Source organism: Pagrus major, chromosome 10 (genome assembly GCF_040436345.1).
Source record: "Pagrus major chromosome 10, Pma_NU_1.0".
Classification (NCBI taxonomy): Eukaryota; Metazoa; Chordata; class Actinopteri; order Spariformes; family Sparidae; genus Pagrus; species Pagrus major.
The window spans coordinates 57,501-75,879 of record NC_133224.1 but is presented as its reverse complement, the minus strand read 5'-3'; the positions used below and the strand labels follow the sequence as shown (position 1 = coordinate 75,879).

Below are 18,379 nucleotides of genomic sequence, written 5' to 3'. Positions count from 1 at the left end.
GACAAACAGCCAACCAGAGACAAGCAACCAACCAGAGACAAACAACCAACCAAAGACAAGCAACCAACCAGAGACAGACAGCCAACCAGAGACAAACAAACAACCAGAGACAAGTAGCCAACCAGAGACATGCAAACAACCAGAGACAAGCAGCCAACCAACCAGAGACAAGCAACCAACTAGAGACAAGCAACCAACCAGAGACAAACAACCAACCAAAGACAAGCAACCAACCAGAGACAGGCAGCCAACCAGAGACAAACAAACAACCAGAGACAGGCAGCCAACCAGAGACATGCAAACAACCAGAGACAAGCAGCCAACCAACCAGAGACAAGCAACCAACTAGAGACAAGCAACCAACCAGAGACAAGCGACCAACCAGAGACACACGACCAACCAGAGACAAGCAACCAACCAGAGGCAAGCAACCAACCAGAGACAAGCGACCAACCAGAGACAAGCAACCAACCAGAGGCAAGCAACCAACCAGAGACAAGCAACCAACCAGAGACAAGCAGCCAACCAGAGACAAGCAACCAACCAGAGACAAGCAGCCAACCAGAGGCAAACAACCAACCAGAGACAAGCAACCAACCAGAGACAAGCAGCCAACCAGAGACAAGCAACCAACCAGAGACAACCAACCAACCAGAGACAAACAACCAACCAACCAGAGACAACCAACCAACCAGAGACAAGCAACCCACCAGAGACAAGCAACCAACCAGAGACAAGCAACCAACCAGAGACAGGCAACCAACCAGGGACAGGCAACCCACCAGAGACAAGCAACCAACCAGAGACAAGCAGCCAACCAGAGACAAGCAACCAACCAGGGACAACCGACCAACCAGGGACAAGAAACCAACCAGAGACAAGCAGCCAACCAGAGACAAGCAACCACCCAGAGACAAGCAGCCAACCAGAGACAATCAACCAACCAGAGACAAGCAGCCAACCAGAGACAAGCAACCACCCAGAGACAAGCAGCCAACCAGAGACAATCAACCAACCAGAGACAAGCAGCCAACCAGAGACAAGCAACCAGAGACAAGCAACCAACCAGAGACAAGCAACCAGAGACAAGCAACCAACCAGAGACAAGCAGCCAACCAGAGACAAGCAACCAACCAGAGACAAGCAGCCAACCAGAGACAAGCAACCAACCAGAGACAAGCAACCAGAGACAAGCAACCAACCAGAGACAAGCAGCCAACCAGACACAGACACACAGACCTCTGTTCTGTATCTTCATACTGACCTTTGACTTTGAGCTTCACTATTTTCTTTCTCAGAAGGAATCCATCCTTTTTGAAGACTCTACACCTGTATTGTCCCGTGTCTGTCTCTTTGGGGTATTTCAGGGTCAGACTGAGGTCTCCAGTCTTCAGCAGATCTCTCTTCATCTCTGTTCGGTCTTTGTAATCCTGGTCCTGTTCTTCAGGCTGGTCAGATCTGTTCTGATACAGGTGGACTGTCCTGTCTGAGGGTTCATAGCAGACCCACTCCACTGTAGCGTCCTCAGGCAGGTCAGGTGTTGTTTTGAAGGGCAGCCGGACAGACTCCTCCCCCTCCTTCACCTCCACCTGACAGACTGAGAGGACAACAAAGCACAACATCAGCTGTACAGACAGCAGCAGCAGTTTTGAATAACTTTATTGACTGATTACAAAGTAGTAGAGAAAGCTGAAGGACAGAACCAGGTGAGACCAGCAGGTAACAGGGCAGTGTTTCCCACACATTGACAAATTGGTGGCGGTGCACCACAGAATCAACACTGACTGCCACATATTGTGTTTCACTCTTTTTTTTAACGCTACGTAAAAATGCAGTGTAATTGTTCAGCTACATTTCCTTTCCCTGCTCTCCCTCCGTCTCTCTGTCACTGATGCATCTCACACACACAGCCCCTCCCCTCCGTGCACACCGCGTGTGTCTCCATGAAAACGAGATCATCCACTGAAGTAAGATCGTGGAAGCTTGATATTTGGTGCACATGGCTGGCGAAAGTCACGAGTTCATGAAAGTTCGCCCCCCCCCCCGACCTGTATCTACAGTACTGACCTCTGACCTGTATCTACAGTACTGACCTCTGACCTGTATCTACAGTACTGACCTGTATCTACTGTACTGACCTGTATCTACAGTACTGACCTCTGACCTGCAGCTCCACTTGTTTCTTCATCAGGATGTGTTCCTCCCTGTTGTAGACGGTGCAGGTGTAGGTGTCTCTGTCTTTGTATGTGAGGTATTTCAGGGTCAGACTGAGGTCTCCAGTTTTCAGCAGGTTTCTCTTCATCTCTGTTCGACCTCTGTAATATCTGTCCTGTGGTTCTGGCTGGTCAGAGCCGTTCTGATACACATGGACCTTCCAGTTTAAACTGTCCCTCCACTCCACTTTAACGTCTTCAGGCAGGTGAACTGTGGTTTTGCAGGGGAGCTGGACAGACTCCGCCCCTGAATTCACCTTCACCTGGTAGACTGAGAGGACAACAAACCACCACAACATCAGCTGTACAGACAGCAGCAGGAACTGTGATGGTAACAGGACCTCACTGTCTCATCCTTCTCTTATAATCCCAGACCTCACTGTCTCATCCTTCTCTTATAATCCCAGACCTCACTGTTGACAGTCTGTTTCAACAGTCAGGGAGCCACCAGAGTTAAGATGCTGCCCATGTGCATGATGGGTAGTGTAGTAGTAGTGACATACCTGACATGAAATAGTGCCTAAAATGCAGTAAAAGAGCTCCAGAAACAAGAAGTCCAACAACCAGGAGAACCAGGAGAACCAGGAGAGCTGTGGCCCAGGATGGGAATCGTTCTGTGGGAACAAGAAACATAAAGAACATGACCTCTGACCTCTGACCTGTATCTACAGTAGGTTTTAGGGTTAGTTGCTGACCTTTGACCTGCAGCTGTACGTCCATCACTCTCCGTTCTCTCTTTATCCCCCATCTGAACCCTGTGACGTTGCAGGTGTAGGAGCCGCTGTCAGAGAGGTGGAGTTGTGTCAGGTTGAGGCTGAGGTCTCCAGTTTCCAGAGCGTCAGTCTTCATGGATGTTCGGCCGCTGTAAAGCTGGTTTTGGTCTTTAAGTTGGTCACCTTCCTGCTGACGCTGGTGGACGGTTGAAGGATCCAGATCGTAGCGGCTCCACACCACTGAGGGCTCGTCCAGTTCAAAAGTCTGAGACTCACAGGGCAGCAGGACAAACGGGTCCCCCTCATACAGCTCCACAGCTGAGGCATGCTGGGAAACTGTGAGGTCACACAGACAGAGAGGGTCAATGACAGCAGCCTTATTTCATGTCATGAGTGAATGTGGTCCTCTGCAGTGTGTGCAGCCTGTAAACCGTGCTGCTAAAGCTGAAGTGATGATCAGATCAGAGGGAGGAAGGTTATCTTACCGTGCACGAGGATCACAAACACCACAAACATCTTCATCTTCCTGTCACAACTACAACAAGCACAAAGTCCTCTTTAATGAGCTTCACTTCAGAAACACATGGAGGACATCAGTTCACAGCCAGTCATCACTGTCCTCCTGCTGACCGTCCACTGACACCAGGACTGAACTGCACTTTCACTTTGAGCTGTTTCCAGTGAAGCAGCTGCTGAATGTGAACAAACAGGTCCAACATGTCACCAACACACTCGTCTTGTCATGTTTGTTGATTTGATCTTTTATATCTCACAGCTTCCATTCGCTGGTCACAAGACCTGTTGCTGAGTCTGAGTGCAAGGTCTCCCTACCTCCTGGTCCTGATGTCTCTCCTGCTCCTGAGCTGGCTGATGCCATTTCTGTTCATGAGTTGGGGGTCCAGTAAGGGACCTGGTGCTCCGTTTGTGGTCTCCAGTCCTGGGGCCCCGTCTGTGGTCTCCAGTCCTGGGGCCCCGTCTGTGGTCTCCAGTCCTGGTTCCCCCGTTTCTGGTCTTCAGTCCTGGTGCCCCATCTTTAGTCTCCAGTCCTGGTGACCCGTCTGTGGTCTCCAGTCCTAGTGCTTTGACTCTGGTCTCCAGTCCTCGTGCCCCATCTCCGGTCCCTAGTCCTGGTGCCCCTTTTCTGGTCTCCAGTCCTGGTGCCCCGTCTCTGGTCTCCAGTTCTAGTGCCCTATCTTTAGTCTCCAGTCCAGGTGCCCCGTCTCTGGTCTCCAGTCCTGGTGCCCCTTTTCTGGTCTCCAGTCCTGGTGACCTGTTTCTGGTCTCTAGTCCTGGTGCTTTTTGTCTCTGGTCCCCAGTCCTGCTGCCCTGTATCTGGTCTCCCCTAGTCTTTGGTGCTGCACTCTAAACACTAGACTCTGGTCCTGGTTTCCAGTCAAGTTGCTGGCCAGGAGAGAGGTTTTGCTTTTGTCGCCGGCCTGCAGAACAGATCCGTCCCAGTCTCCCTCAAAGCATGATGGGAACTGTTCTGTAATTCAGATCAGTTTTTATCATGGATTCATATTCTTGGGATGACTCAGACTCAGAGTGTGCAAGCACCTGAGGAGATGACAGGTATGAGGAAAGACACAGAGAGGCGCAGTGTCAGTGACCCTGTGTGTGTTTGTGTTTCGCACCTGTTGATCCAGTTTTTATCAGCAGGAAACACACCTGTGGTTAAAAACTATTCAATCCAGGTTTCAGCTGAAAATCACCAAACTCTCACTTCCTGTTTCCACCTGTGAGGCTGCAGTCAATCTGTCTCCTGTCTCACTGTGTCTCACTATGTCTCACCTGTCTCATTGTGACTCACCTGTCTCATCTGTCTAACTGTGTCTCACCTGTCTCACTGTGACTTCTATCTCATCTGTCTCACCTGTCTCATGTGTCTCATGTGTCTGACCTGTGTCTCCTGTCTCGTGGATATTTGTGGATGTTGGTGTGTTTGAATCCACATAAAGAGACACACCTGGTTTCACCTCCGTCCTGAAAGCCCCAGGCAGTACAATGCTGTCCTTCAAAATAAAAGACCTATAGATATGGAAGAATTATCCTATCTTTATTCAAGAGCGTAGATTTTCAGTTTGAGAGCGTGATTTCATCCCTTTTCAGTGACACAGCTCCTTCTCGTGCTCACATTTATTCTCCTCATGCTCACATTTTGTGCTCGCACTGAGATGTTTGCTGCTTTCTTTCAAAATGTGTGCTTGAACTCAAAAATCACATGCTTGTGCTCACACATCTTCTTCTTGCACACAAAAATTTTGCTGGCATTCAAATATGTCCTGTGCTGCTCAGATCTAAAGTCTGCTCGCTCAGATCTAATGTGCACGCACTCAGAACAAGCACCTCCTCTCCGGTTGAGGTGTCTGCTCAGACTCAAGTCTGTCCCTCCCTGCGCTCAAAATATTGTGTTTCACCAGCCAATAGGGACACAGCTAGAGTGTGGACCAATCAAATGACGGATGCCGTCTTGGGTGCGTCCCTTCGCACTTTTTTTGAGCGCTCCGCAGGGGCGGGTATATGGTATGTTTGTAAAACTGCTTCTCTCAAAATATGCCAATTTACCATATTAGCCAGCTATTTGAATCGTCACCTATTTAAGACGCCAGCATATGTATGTATAATTAATCTTAATCATCCTAAAAAGAGTTATCGTAGTTTAGATTTTTTTCAATTTAATATCAGCGGATATCTGTTATATAGTATAAATACTCACATCAGCGTAGGAGTGTTAAGATAGTCGAGTGGTTAAGTACACAGCCAGATGTTGCATTTTAAACCACACAGAGTCGCCGCAGCGGAGGTTCGCTAATTCTCCGCCGTTGGTTGTTCACACAGAGCCGAGCAGCTCCGGTGTGAAAGACGAACCAGAGTAATTCACACAGAAAGCCGGGGCGGTGTGGCGGTACACGTCATGAAGATGACCTGTGTGTTTTTTTCAACGGGTTCCCCGGTGTCCTCCTGTTAATCTAAACATGTACCTGCTGACTGTTTATAATCATATTGATGCTGTTATAATGTGCTGTGATTGAGATCCTGACCCACCAAACGTCCTACGTTTTTCTCTGAGTTACATAATTACATAATCACCATCAGTAAACAGGAGACTGTCTGACTCCTTCACTCGCGGGGAGGGAGGCTGTTTTCTGGGGGGAAAGTTCACTGAAGCCTCGGTCGGGAGGGCTGACCGTCGTGGTGATTTTTTACACCGTGACATTTCACCATCAGATCGACACATCCTCACTCCGTGCCGCCGGCTTATCCGTTCACACTGGTTCGGTTCGCCAATACTGCGCCTCTGACTCTACCTCTGACTCTACCTCTGACTCTACCTCTGACACTACCTCTGACTCTACCTCTGACACTACCTCTGACACTACCTCTGACACTACCTCTGATACTACCTCTGACTCTACCTCTGACTCTACCTCTGACTCTACCTCTGACACTACCTCTGACTCTACCTCTGACACTACTTCTGACTCTACCTCTGACACTACCTCTGACTCTACCTCTGACACTACCTCTGACTCTACCTCTGACTCTACCTCTGATACTACCTCTGACTCTACCTCTGACTCTACCTCTGACACTACCTCTGACTCTACCTCTGACACTACTTCTGACTCTACCTCTGACACTACCTCTGACTCTACCTCTGACACTACCTCTGACTCTACCTCTGACTCTACCTCTGACACTACCTCTGACTCTACCTCTGACTCTACCTCTGATACTACCTCTGACTCCACCTCTGATACTACCTCCGACTCTACCTCTGACTCTACCTCTGACTCTACCTCTGACTCCACCTCTGACTCTACCTCTGACTCTACCTCTGATACTACCTCTGACTCTACCTCTGACACTACCTCTGACTCTACCTCTGACACTACCTCTGACTCTACCTCTGACTCTACCTCTGATACTACCTCTGACTCCACCTCTGATACTACCTCCGACTCTACCTCTGACTCTACCTCTGACACTACCTCTGACACTACCTCTGACTCTACCTCTGACTCTACCTCTGACACTACCTCTGACACTACCTCTGACTCTACCTCTGACTCTACCTCTGACACTACCTCTGACACTACCTCTGACTCTACCTCTGACTCTACCTCTGACTCTACCTCTGACACTACCTCTGACTCTACCTCTGACACTACTTCTGACACTACCTCTGACTCTACCTCTGACTCTACCTCCGTATTCGGCGCAGCGAAATTTCACCCCTCGCCATATCTGAAACTTTCACACAGAGGCGGATGTGGAGAATTGGCGCAGGATCCCCGCATGCAAACGGGAGTGTGAAAAGGGCTAGTGTGGCAGCCGGGATGCGAACCTGCGTCCCATGGTTTAATATGCAACATCTAACATTGTACGTAACCACCCAACTATCGTAACATTCCTATGCTGTTGTGAGTATTTATACTATATAACAGATATCCACTACTATTAAATTGAAAAAAATCTAAACTACGATAACTCTTTTTAGGATTATTAAGATTAATTATACATAAATATGCTGGAGTCTTAAATAGGTGACGATTCAAATAGCTGGCTAATACGGTAAATTGGCATATTTTGAGAGAAGCAGTTTTACAAACAGACCATGTACCCGCCCCTGCGGAGCGCTCAAAAAAAGTGCGAAGGAACGCACCCAAGGCGGCATCCGTCATTTGATTGGTCCACACTCTAGCTGTGTCCCTATTGGCTGGTGAAACACAATATTTTGAGCACAGGGAGGGACAGGCTTGAGTCTGAGCAGACTCCTCAACCGGAGAGGAGCTGCTTGTTCTGAGTGCGTGCACATTAGATCTGAGCGAGCAGACTTTAGATCTGAGCAGCACAGGACATATTTGAATGCCAGCAAAATTTTTGTGTGCAAGAAGAAGATGTGTGAGCACAAGCATGTGATTTTTGAGTTCAAGCACACATTTTGAAAGAAAGCAGCAAACATCTCAGTGCGAGCACAAAATGTGAATGTGAATCTGAGCACGAGAAGGAGCTGTGTCACTGAAAAGGAATGAAATCATGCTCTCAAACTGAAAATCTACGCTCTTGAATAAAGATAGTCTATCTATGGAAGAATTATCCTAAGTGGATCTTTACACTCAGCTCTGCTGGACAATGATGATACTACAGCTGTTAGCTCAGGTTTGCCTCAGACCGGCTCCTCAGGATGCTCCTAAAGGCTTAGACTGAGGGGGACTTCCCATGATGCACTGCGCTCCTCCTCCTCTCTCTGTGCACATTAATGTCCCATTAATGAAGGATGTAAATAAAAAGCACTTGAAGCGGCAGACAGTAAACAGACAGACGTGTTGTTTGTTTTATTCTTTAGTCTTTATTGTGTTTTATATAGAAAACATCATTAATGGAATTATAACTAGGAAGGCGGGTCGAACCCGCCGTGACCTCTGACCTCTCACCCCCAGCTGTAGGGGGGGAGAGGTCATCAGCTGTCAGTCAGATGTCATGGCAACAGACAGGAAGTCAGGACGAAGCTTTAGTGGATCTTTGGGTGGCGGTAGTCTTTGCCGGCGAACTTGGCCTTGTCTCCCAGCTCCTCCTCGATCCTGCAGGTCAGAGGGCACAGAGGTCAGAGGTCACAGGTCACAGAGGTCAGTTCATCTGTCTGCTCTGTGTGTCTGTTCCGACTCCATGACTCAACAAAACTACTTTTACTTTGTAAAGTGATGTGTACAGGAAGTTCTCACCTCATCAGCTGGTTGTATTTGGCCAGACGCTCTGACCTGCAGGGGGCACCGGTCTTAATCTGAGAGAGAGAGACAGGTTGTTAGTCCAGTTGTTTTCATTCATGCTCTGAACTGTCTGTCTGTCTGTGTGTGTCTACCTGCCTGTCTGTCTCTATGTGTGTGTCTACCTGTCTGTCTCTCCACCTGTCTCTCTGTGTGTGTCTACCTGTCCGGTGCACAGTCCGACCACCAGGTCAGAGATGAAGGTGTCTTCAGTCTCTCCGGAGCGATGGCTGACCATCACACCCCAACCACTGCTCTGAGCCAGCTTACACCTGAGAGACAGACAGGTGGGGAGGGAGGAGAGTGAGACAGGGGGAGAGAGACAGACAGGTGGGGAGGGAGAGAGAGAGAGAGAGACACAGGAGAACAAAATAAGTTGAAATCTAGTTTAAACAGAGTTAACCAGATCATCATCAATCAACAGGTCAGACAGACAGACACACACACAGACAGACAGACAGACACACAGACAGACACACACACAGACAGACAGACACACAGACAGACACACACACAGACAGACAGACGTCTTACGCCTTGATGGACTCGGTCACTGAGCCGATCTGGTTCACTTTGAGCAGCAGACAGTTGCAGGCCTTCTTGTCGACCGCCTGCTGGATCCTCTTGGGATTGGTCACTGTCAGGTCATCTCCTACGATCTGATTGGTTCAAAGAAATCACACACACACACACACACACACACACACACACACACACACACACACACACACACACACACACACAGATGAGTCTTTACTGTGACTGCAGGGGGCGCTCTTGTGCAACAACAAGGCTTCCAGCATTATAAAGCAGCAGACAGCAGCTATAAATAACAAACTGTTCTCAAACTGCTCGTTTTGTTTTGAGGCTGTGAAACACGTCAGAGGAAAGAATAAAGAGTAGTTTATTGTAACAGATTACTTCTACACTGTGGGATTACTTCTACCTGTCTGTGTCTCACCTGGATGTCTGTGGAGGAAGTGAACTTGGCCCAGTTCTCCCAGTCGTCCTGGTCGAATGGATCCTCGATGGACTGGACTGGAGACAGACAGGCAGAGGAAGTGTTGGACGGTCAATAAAGAGTGCAGTAAGAGTTGATACAGTCTCTGGGTTTGTCCTCCACATGTTCTGTTCTGGTATCATGTTCTGGTATCTCTTAGATATTAGTGTGTGTTCATGTGGTTACCGGGGTAGTTCTTGATGAAGCTGCGGTACAGGTCTCCCAGCTTCTCTCCGCTGATGTGTCTGGCCGGGTCGTCGGGGGACTTGAAGTCCAGGTCGTACTTTCCACTGCGGAAGAACTCGGAGGCGGCCACGTCCATCCCAACGATGATCTTGTCGGGGTAACCGGCCTTCTCGATGGCCGACTTCAGCAGCTCCAGAGCTGCACGAGGAGCAGACACAAGATGTTTTAATATAATACATGAAGGACTGCAGCTGTCAGAGGAGCCTTTTAATCATGAAGATAAATATACTTATACATATTAAAATATGATGTTTTTACACAATCATGACTCAAATACGTCATACACCCTGAATGTAGCATCATTCTTATGGCTACAGACAGACTGGCAGACAGACAGGTGTCTCACCCTCGTTGTTCTCCAGGATGTTGGGGGCGAAGCCTCCCTCGTCTCCCACGTTGGTGGCGTCCTTTCCGTACTTGGCCTTGATCACGTTCTTCAGGTTGTGGTAGACCTGAACACGTGGTGACACAGTCAGACGGTGTTAAAGAAATAAAGAATATCCAACACAACAGAACCACTGAAGGTGTCTCAGTACCTCAGCTCCGATCCTCATGGCCTCGTGGAAGTTGGCGGCTCCGACGGGAAGAATCATGAACTCCTGCATGGCCAGCTTGTTTCCAGCATGGCTGCCACCGTTGATGACGTTAAAGGCCTGCAGAGAAGAAGACGACACCGGTGATGAAGGTAACTAAGTACATTTACTCAAGTACTATCTGAAGTGGGGGCACCAGGGTGTAAATAACATCTTCTCAGATCAGTTTGGGATCTCAGGGCTTCTGGAGACTTGGATTACAGCAGACAAGCTGTACGATTACGGGATCATTTCCTTTTGTTCCCTCATGTCTTCTGAAGCAATCAGAGCGTATGCCCCTCCCACCCAGTAGGAAGCCCCTCCCACTCACAGGAACAGGAAGTATGACGTCTTTGTGTCCGGCGAGGTCAGCGATGTGGCGGTAGAGAGGAACTCCCTTCTCCGCTGCTCCAGCCTTACAGACGGCCAGCGACACGCCCAGGATGGCGTTAGCACCGAACTTAGCTGTAGAGAGAGAGACAGGTCAGAGAGCAACAGACAGGTCAGAGAGCAACAGACAGGTCAGAGAGAGGAAGACAGGTCCTTACATTTGTTCTCAGTGCCGTCCAACTCCAACATGAAGTTGTCGATCTTCTCCTGCTCGACAACACTGAATTTCTGGAGAGACAGACAGGCAGAGAGACAGACAGGTGTTTTTTAAAACAGCCTCAAGATAAGAAGGGCTGATCAATAAGTGTTTGTATGGACAGCAGCAACATATTGATTATTGTCTGATACCTTCTCGATCAGTTTGGGGGCGATGTCCTTGTTGACATGGTCCACAGCCTTTATGGTGCCTGCAGACAGAAACAGAAACATGTGCTCAGCCTGTCGGGATTCGAACCCTCGACTTGTTTCTGCCTTGCTCGTTCCTACCTTTGCCCAGGTAGCGGCTCTTGTCTCCATCGCGGAGCTCCAGAGCTTCATGGACTCCGGTTGATGCACCGCTGGGAACTGCTGCCCTGAAAAGACCTGACAGACAGACAGACAGACAGACAGACAGTTATAGTCGTTTCTCTCTTTTGATGAAGCTAAGCTAACAGTTTCCCTCTGCTCCCAGTCTTTCTGCTAATACTGGCCATCTGCAATCAATTTCTGTTAGCACGTAAAAAGGTAATTCCCATTATATGTTAGCATCGAGCTAATGTACTAAGAGCTAGTTAAAACATAATTCAGGAATCGTAAGAAAACAATCACGATACCCCACCTCTACTTTTGTTAGCCAAACATGCTAACGTACTGCTAACCTCCCCTTACTTCCAAGGTATAAATACATAAAGCTGCTCGGGGCTCACCCTTGGCTGTCCACAGGTCCACCTCCACTGTGGGGTTTCCTCTGGAGTCCAGAATCTCCCTGGCGTGAATCTTAGTGATAGACATCCTGACTGAGACAGAGAGACAGGTGGGGGGACAGGTGAGTTTTCTGTATATGCAGATGACACGCTGATATGAGTTGGGATGATACAGCTGGGTGATGGAGGACTGAAACTAACAAAGATAAATAAATAAATGCACCAAACAATGATGAAGGCATTAATTAATTAAAAGAACCTGAACTGATACGTCTACATTCATGGGCCTTGTTATTGATCCCCCTATTCATTTACTTTAGGATTTGTGTGTGTGTGTGTGTGTGTGTGTGTGTGTGTGTGTGTGTGTGTGTGTGTGGAGTCACAGAACAGACGGGACCTGGTCTGAGGATAAAAACACAAAGCTGTTCTAGAAGAAGAAGAGCTGAACTCCTGAACCAAACATTCATCCCACAAAACACCAAACACACGAATATGATCTGACATGTCTCCTCTCATCAGCCTGACCTTTAAAACAAACAGCTGTGAACCAGGGGTCACACCGCTGAACTCACTGAGTGTGTGTGTGTGTGTGTGTGTGTGTGTGTGTGTGTGTGTGTGAGTGTGTGTGTGAGAGTGTGAGTGTGTGTGTGTGTGTGTCTGACCTGCTGCAGAGATCCTGTGTAACGCCATGATGCCTCCATGACTACAGGCAGGCGGCAGGCCCTGTCCCCTGTTAGACTCCACCCACCCCCTCCCACACAGCCAATCACAGAGCTTCACTCATGAAAGGCAGTTACCAGCACCAATAGGACAGAGGGAGAGACCATTCTGGTGCCAGAGGAGGGGGGTTAAGGAGAGAGAGCTCTGTCCTCCTCCTCTGAGGGGAGTTATAAATACAGTAAGTCTGTGCTGTGACCTTTTCCCTGACCTTTGTACAGGTCAGGACCTCCTCCTCACTGTTATAGAGTTACAGTACACACACACACACACACACACTCCTCACTGTTATAGAGTTACAGTACACACACACACACACACACACTCCTCACTGTTATAGAGTTACAGTACACACACACACACACACACACACACACACACGTACTCATGCTCTTGACATTTGAGGAGGTATTTGTGACAGTGGATATGATATCAGCCTGTCTGATAACTACAGGTCTGCTCCTACAACACCAACCAGAGCAGCTGACCGCTGTTTCCATGACTGATTATTTTATAGATCAATCACTCAATCGATCATTTTGTCTATTAAATGTCAGAAAACAGCGCAGTATGTTCCAGGGGACGTCTTTAAATGTCTCGTTTTCTCACTTTAATGTGTTATAGATCAGAGAGACAGGTGTTCTACAGTGCTCCGCTGGTCACTGCTGCTAACACTGCTGCTGCTAACACTGCTAACACTGCTACTGCTAACACTGCTAACACTGCTGCTGCTAACACTGCTGCTGCTAACACTGCTGCTGCTAACACTGCTAACACTGCTGCTGCTAACACTGCTGCTGCTAACACTGCTGCTAACACTGCTAACACCACTGCTGCTGCTAACACTGCTGCTGCTAACACTGCTGCTGCTAACACTGCTAACACCACTGCTGCTAACACTGCTGCTAACACTGCTGCTGCTAACGCTGCTGCTAACACTGCTAACACTGCTGCTGCTAACACTGCTGATGCTAACACTGCTGCTGCTAACACTGCTGATGCTAACACTGCTGCTGCTAACGCTGCTAACACTGCTGCTGCTAACACTGCTGATGCTAACACTGCTGATGCTAACACTGCTGCTGCTAACGCTGCTAACACTGCTGCTGCTAACACTGCTGATGCTAACACTGCTGATGCTAACACTGCTGCTAACACTGCTGCTGCTAACACTGCTAACACTGCTGATGCTAACACTGCTGATGCTAACACTGCTGATGCTAACACTGCTGCTAACTGCAGCCCTGTCTGAACAGATGTCTTTAAGACGCCCTTGATGTCTGAGTGTGTCATGTAGGATCTGTGATAGGTCAGACATGCCAGCAGAACAACAGCTGAGTGGTTACAGTACACTGCTGGCCTTTAGAGAGACTTTACTGTGTACACACACACACACACACACACACACACACACACACACACACACACACACACACACACACACCAAAGACTTCTACTGCTAAGAAATACTGCAACTAATACAGCTATGATTAATAATACAACAAGGAATTGTCTTGATGTTAGCCTCTGATCTTGTCTGCTAGTTTTAGTTATGAGCTTTTGTCTTTCAGCTTCAGTCAGTCAGCTTTGGTTTGTTAGCTTAAATAAGTTAGCTTTTATCTCAGTCTGTTCCTTTTTGTTTGTGAGTTTGAGTCTGTTAGCTTTTGTCTGTTAGCATCTGTAGGCTACATTAGCTTCTGTCAGTGGGTTTTTAACTAGATAATGTTTTATTCACATATTCAAACAAAATATCAGCAAAAATAATTGTGTTAATGCTGTGTAACATCAGCTGTAGTGTCTCTGTGTACTGAAAGTACTGAAACATCGGGGTAGTTGTACTTTCATCAAGTAAAAGAACTGACTACTTCTTCCATCTGTCTGCCTGTCTGTCTGTCTGCCTGTCTGTGTGTCTGCCTGTCTGTCTGTCTGTCTGTCTGCCTGTCTGTGTGTCTGCCTGCCTGTCTGTCTGCCTGCCTGTCTGCCTGCCTGTCTGTCTGTGTGTCTGCCTGCCTGTCTGTCTGTGTGTCTGCCTGTCTGCCTGTCTGTGTGTCTGCCTGCCTGTCTGTCTGCCTGCCTGTCTGCCTGTCTGTCTGTGTGTCTGCCTGCCTGTCTGCCTGTCTGCATGTCTGCCTGCCTGTCTGTCTGTGTCTGCCTGCCTGCCTGTCTGCCTGCCTGCCTGCCTGCCTGTCTGCCTGTCTGTCTGTCTGTGTGTCTGCCTGCCTGTCTGCCTGTCTGTCTGCCTGTCTGCCTGTCTGCCTGTCTGCCTGTCTGCCTGCCTGTCTGTGTGTCTGCCTGTCTGCCTGTCTGTCTGTGTCTGCCTGCCTGCCTGTCTGCCTGCCTGCCTGCCTGCCTGTCTGCCTGTCTGTCTGTCTGTGTGTCTGCCTGCCTGTCTGCCTGTCTGTCTGCCTGTCTGCCTGTCTGCCTGTCTGCCTGTCTGCCTGCCTGTCTGTGTGTCTGCCTGTCTGCCTGTCTGTCTGCCTGCCTGTCTGTCTGTGTGTGTGTCTGCCTGCCTGTCTGCCTGTCTGTCTGTCTGTCTGTGTGTGTGTCTGCCTGCCTGTCTGCCTGTCTGTCTGTCTGTCTGTGTCTGCCTGTCTGTCTGCCTGCCTGCCTGCCTGTGTGTCTGCCTGCCTGTCTGGACTTTGTGCTCCTGAACACTGTTTACCAGATCTCATTAGTTCAGCTGTTTGACCTTCAGGCAGCTCAGAGTCGGTTCTGGAGGATTCTGTCTCTGGTTCAGATAAACGTGGTTACAACGAGCAGCACACATCTGATTTAACAGCCAGCGTGGCCCAACTCCCTCTGCACTCTGCAAACTCAACTAAACCTTCAGAATGAAGTAAAAGAAACGGTGACAAACCAACAGGAAGTAGCTTCTCAGTAAAACAAAACATAACAGAAGAAGTGACCAACCAGAGCCGAGGACTCACTCTGCTTCAGCCTACCTGAGTCCTGCTGTCAGAGAAGAGAGGAGGTGTCGTCTTCGGCCGTCTGTCCGTCCGTCTGACTGTCCGACTGATGTGGAAAGTGTCCGTCCGGCGGGCTGCTGGCTTTTTATAGACGCTCCCTTACGGGGGGAGGAGGCCGGGTGGAGAGGCAGGGAGCGTCTGCCAGGGACAGGACGGCAGGGAAACGTAAAGACACCTGCAGCACAAACAGCTGACGCAGCACTGTCCGAGACATTAAATACAGTCAGGACGGCACAGTACCAGAACCTGTGACCAGTTACAGTGCTGATACCACATGTAGACAGGAGCCACGTAGCTCTGCACCTGTGTTTCCTAGAGTACTTTTATTTCTACCTGTGTGCATGTACACAGGTGTCACATGGATTTGTGATTCACATATGTGTTAATAATTATATTAAACATTTTATTCTTACACTGATTATCTCTGTATGTATTTTCTTATAATCTATACTGTAGCATCTCTATCTCAGCAGGAGCAGCTGTGGTGTCCACAACCTCCTGTAGGGGTCAGTGTTGTCACTGCTGCTAACAGTGCTGCTAACAGTGCTGCTAACAGTGCTGCTAACACTGCTGCTAACAGTGCTGCTAACACTGCTGCTAACACTGCTGCTAACAGTGCTGCTAACACACGCAGAGCAGCTGAAGCAGTGTTATTTGAAGGAGCAGCAGGATTAAAGCGTCAGCAGCTGGACAGGTTTATTGAAGAATGTGTCTGCAGGATGAACTTCTTCTGTAAGAAGAAGAAGAAATGTGGCTGCTGTTTCAGGAGAAGAATCAACTCAGAGTTACTGTAATCTGATTACTGCGTGCTGCGCTGCAGTTACAGTTACAGTGTATCACCGTGTTAGCTGCATCCTCTCATGGCTCTGTGCTGTGAACTAGTGTGACGGTCCCTAACTCAGAGGGAGAAGGTCAAAGTTCATCTAAAGGGGAAATGTGAGACAGTCTTAGCATTCACTGCAAAGGGCACTAACCCCAACACACACACACACACACACACACACACACACACACACACACACACACACACACCTTACCCTTTACACTCACCTCTGACTGTACTCCACAGTGTCCACACTCTGCAGCCGCCCAGTGTCCCTGTAGCCTTTACTGCTGCTAAATATAAGTGCACATGACTGCAGCTGTGAGGAGCTCTGCTGCTCTGTTACTCTGATACTCTGCTACTCTGTTACTCTGCTACTCTGTTACTCTGCTGCTCGGCTGCTCTGTTACTCTGTTACTCTCTGTTACTCTGCTGCTCTGTTACTCTGTTACTCTCTGTTACTCTGTTACTCTGTTACTCTCTGTTACTCTGCTGCTCTGTTACTCTGTTACTCTCTGTTACTCTGTTACTCTGTTACTCTCTGTTACTCTGCTGCTCTGTTACTCTGTTACTCTGTTACTCTCTGTTACTCTGCTGCTCTGTTACTCTGTTACTCTCTGTTACTCTGTTACTCTGTTACTCTCTGTTACTCTGCTGCTCTGTTACTCTGTTACTCTGTTACTCTCTGTTACTCTGCTGCTCTGTTACTCTGTTACTCTCTGTTACTCTGTTACTCTCTGTTACTCTGCTGCTCTGTTACTCTGTTACTCTCTGTTACTCTGTTACTCTGCTGCTCTGTTACTCTGTTATTCTCTGTTACTCTGTTACTTTGTTACTCTCTGTTACTCTCTGCAGTCTGATTGTCCTCCTGACTTCACCGTCATCAAGCGGCTGTATCAATAAAGCTCCGGTCACAGTTCAGTTACCGTGTTACAATAAGTCACACATAAGAAGAGTACTCGAGTAAAAGTCTTAAAGTATCTGATATTAATGTAGTGAAGTATCAAAAGTAACTGATCCATGTAAACATGTACAGTGTGTATAAATATAAACAGTTTGCTGATCACGATCAATTCATCTATAAATGTTCTGCTGTGGCTCTGAGGCAGCATGTAATCTGTAAAGTAACTAGTAACTAAAGCTGTCAGATAAATGTAGTGGAGTGGAAGAATAAAGTAACAGAAAATGGAAATACTCAAGAACAAGTACAAGTAACTCAAAGTTATGCTTCAGTACAGTACTTAAGTAAATGTACTTAGTTACATTCCATCATTGAGAGGTAAAAAATGTACTCAGATGTGTTATTTAAGTTAAAAGTACCAACACCACAATGTAAAAGTAATCCATTACAAGTAAAAGTAAAGTAAAAGTCCTGCATTCAAACTCCTACTTCAGTCAAAGTACAGAAGTAATTTGAGAAGTACTCAAAGTATCAGTAATAGAGTATTGGTTGTGCAGTAAAATGTTCCTGTCTGTGACTGATATTTGAGTAATCTATGTTATACTTCTACTCCATTACATTTGAGTACTGTACTCAACTTTTTATTAAACTACATGTATTTGATTACTTTAGTTATTACTTACATTTCAGAGTAAGCCTTTATATTACTCTGATGAAACACAACATGTTGTTGAAGTTAAACTGTTTGTCTTGTGATTTATATAAAAAGTACTTAAACGTAGTAAATGTACTTAGTTACACTCCATCACTGGACATCAGTCTCTGTAGACATGTAACTGCACATCCAGTACTTTTACTACGGATACTCCAAGAGTATTATAAAGTAATAACTCATCTGTACTGTTACTTAAGTAATCTGTAAAGTAAGTAGTAACTGAAGTTATCAAATAAATGTAGTGGAGTGGAGGAGTCAAGTAACAGAAAATGGAAATATTTGAATAAAGTACAAGTAACTCAAAGTTGTGCTTAAGTTCAGTACCCGAGTAAATGTACTTAGTTACATTCCATCACTGCATTTGAAGAGTATTTTGTTGTATTTGTACGAGTCAGGCTGTAACGTAACCAGGTATTTGTACTAGTGCTTGTAGTGAGGTAGTATTAGTAGAAG

General features: G+C 47.5%; 2 protein-coding genes across 2 annotated transcripts; both read right to left on the bottom strand.

The window, feature by feature from the left end:
• Window positions 1-1,669: 1,669 nt before the first annotated feature.
• LOC141003981 (uncharacterized) lies at window positions 1,670-3,634 on the bottom strand. The gene is made up of 5 exons (XM_073475484.1): window positions 3,412-3,634; window positions 2,909-3,262; window positions 2,717-2,827; window positions 2,158-2,484; window positions 1,670-1,689 (listed from the first exon to the last, which is right to left on the bottom strand). Exons 1-5 carry the CDS (start codon window positions 3,446-3,448, stop codon window positions 1,670-1,672), a joined length of 849 nt encoding a protein of 282 aa, XP_073331585.1. The 5' UTR covers window positions 3,449-3,634.
• Window positions 3,635-8,256: 4,622 nt separating this feature from the next.
• eno3 (enolase 3, (beta, muscle)) lies at window positions 8,257-15,550 on the bottom strand. Its single transcript, XM_073475098.1, has 14 exons — window positions 15,464-15,550; window positions 11,808-11,897; window positions 11,389-11,484; window positions 11,251-11,309; window positions 11,061-11,130; window positions 10,844-10,977; window positions 10,477-10,593; window positions 10,287-10,392; window positions 9,881-10,078; window positions 9,656-9,732; window positions 9,229-9,353; window positions 8,858-8,966; window positions 8,653-8,711; window positions 8,257-8,511 (listed from the first exon to the last, which is right to left on the bottom strand). Exons 2-14 carry the CDS (start codon window positions 11,890-11,892, stop codon window positions 8,442-8,444), a joined length of 1,305 nt encoding a protein of 434 aa, XP_073331199.1. The 5' UTR covers window positions 11,893-11,897; window positions 15,464-15,550; the 3' UTR covers window positions 8,257-8,441.
• Between the last annotated feature and the right edge of the window lie 2,829 nt (window positions 15,551-18,379).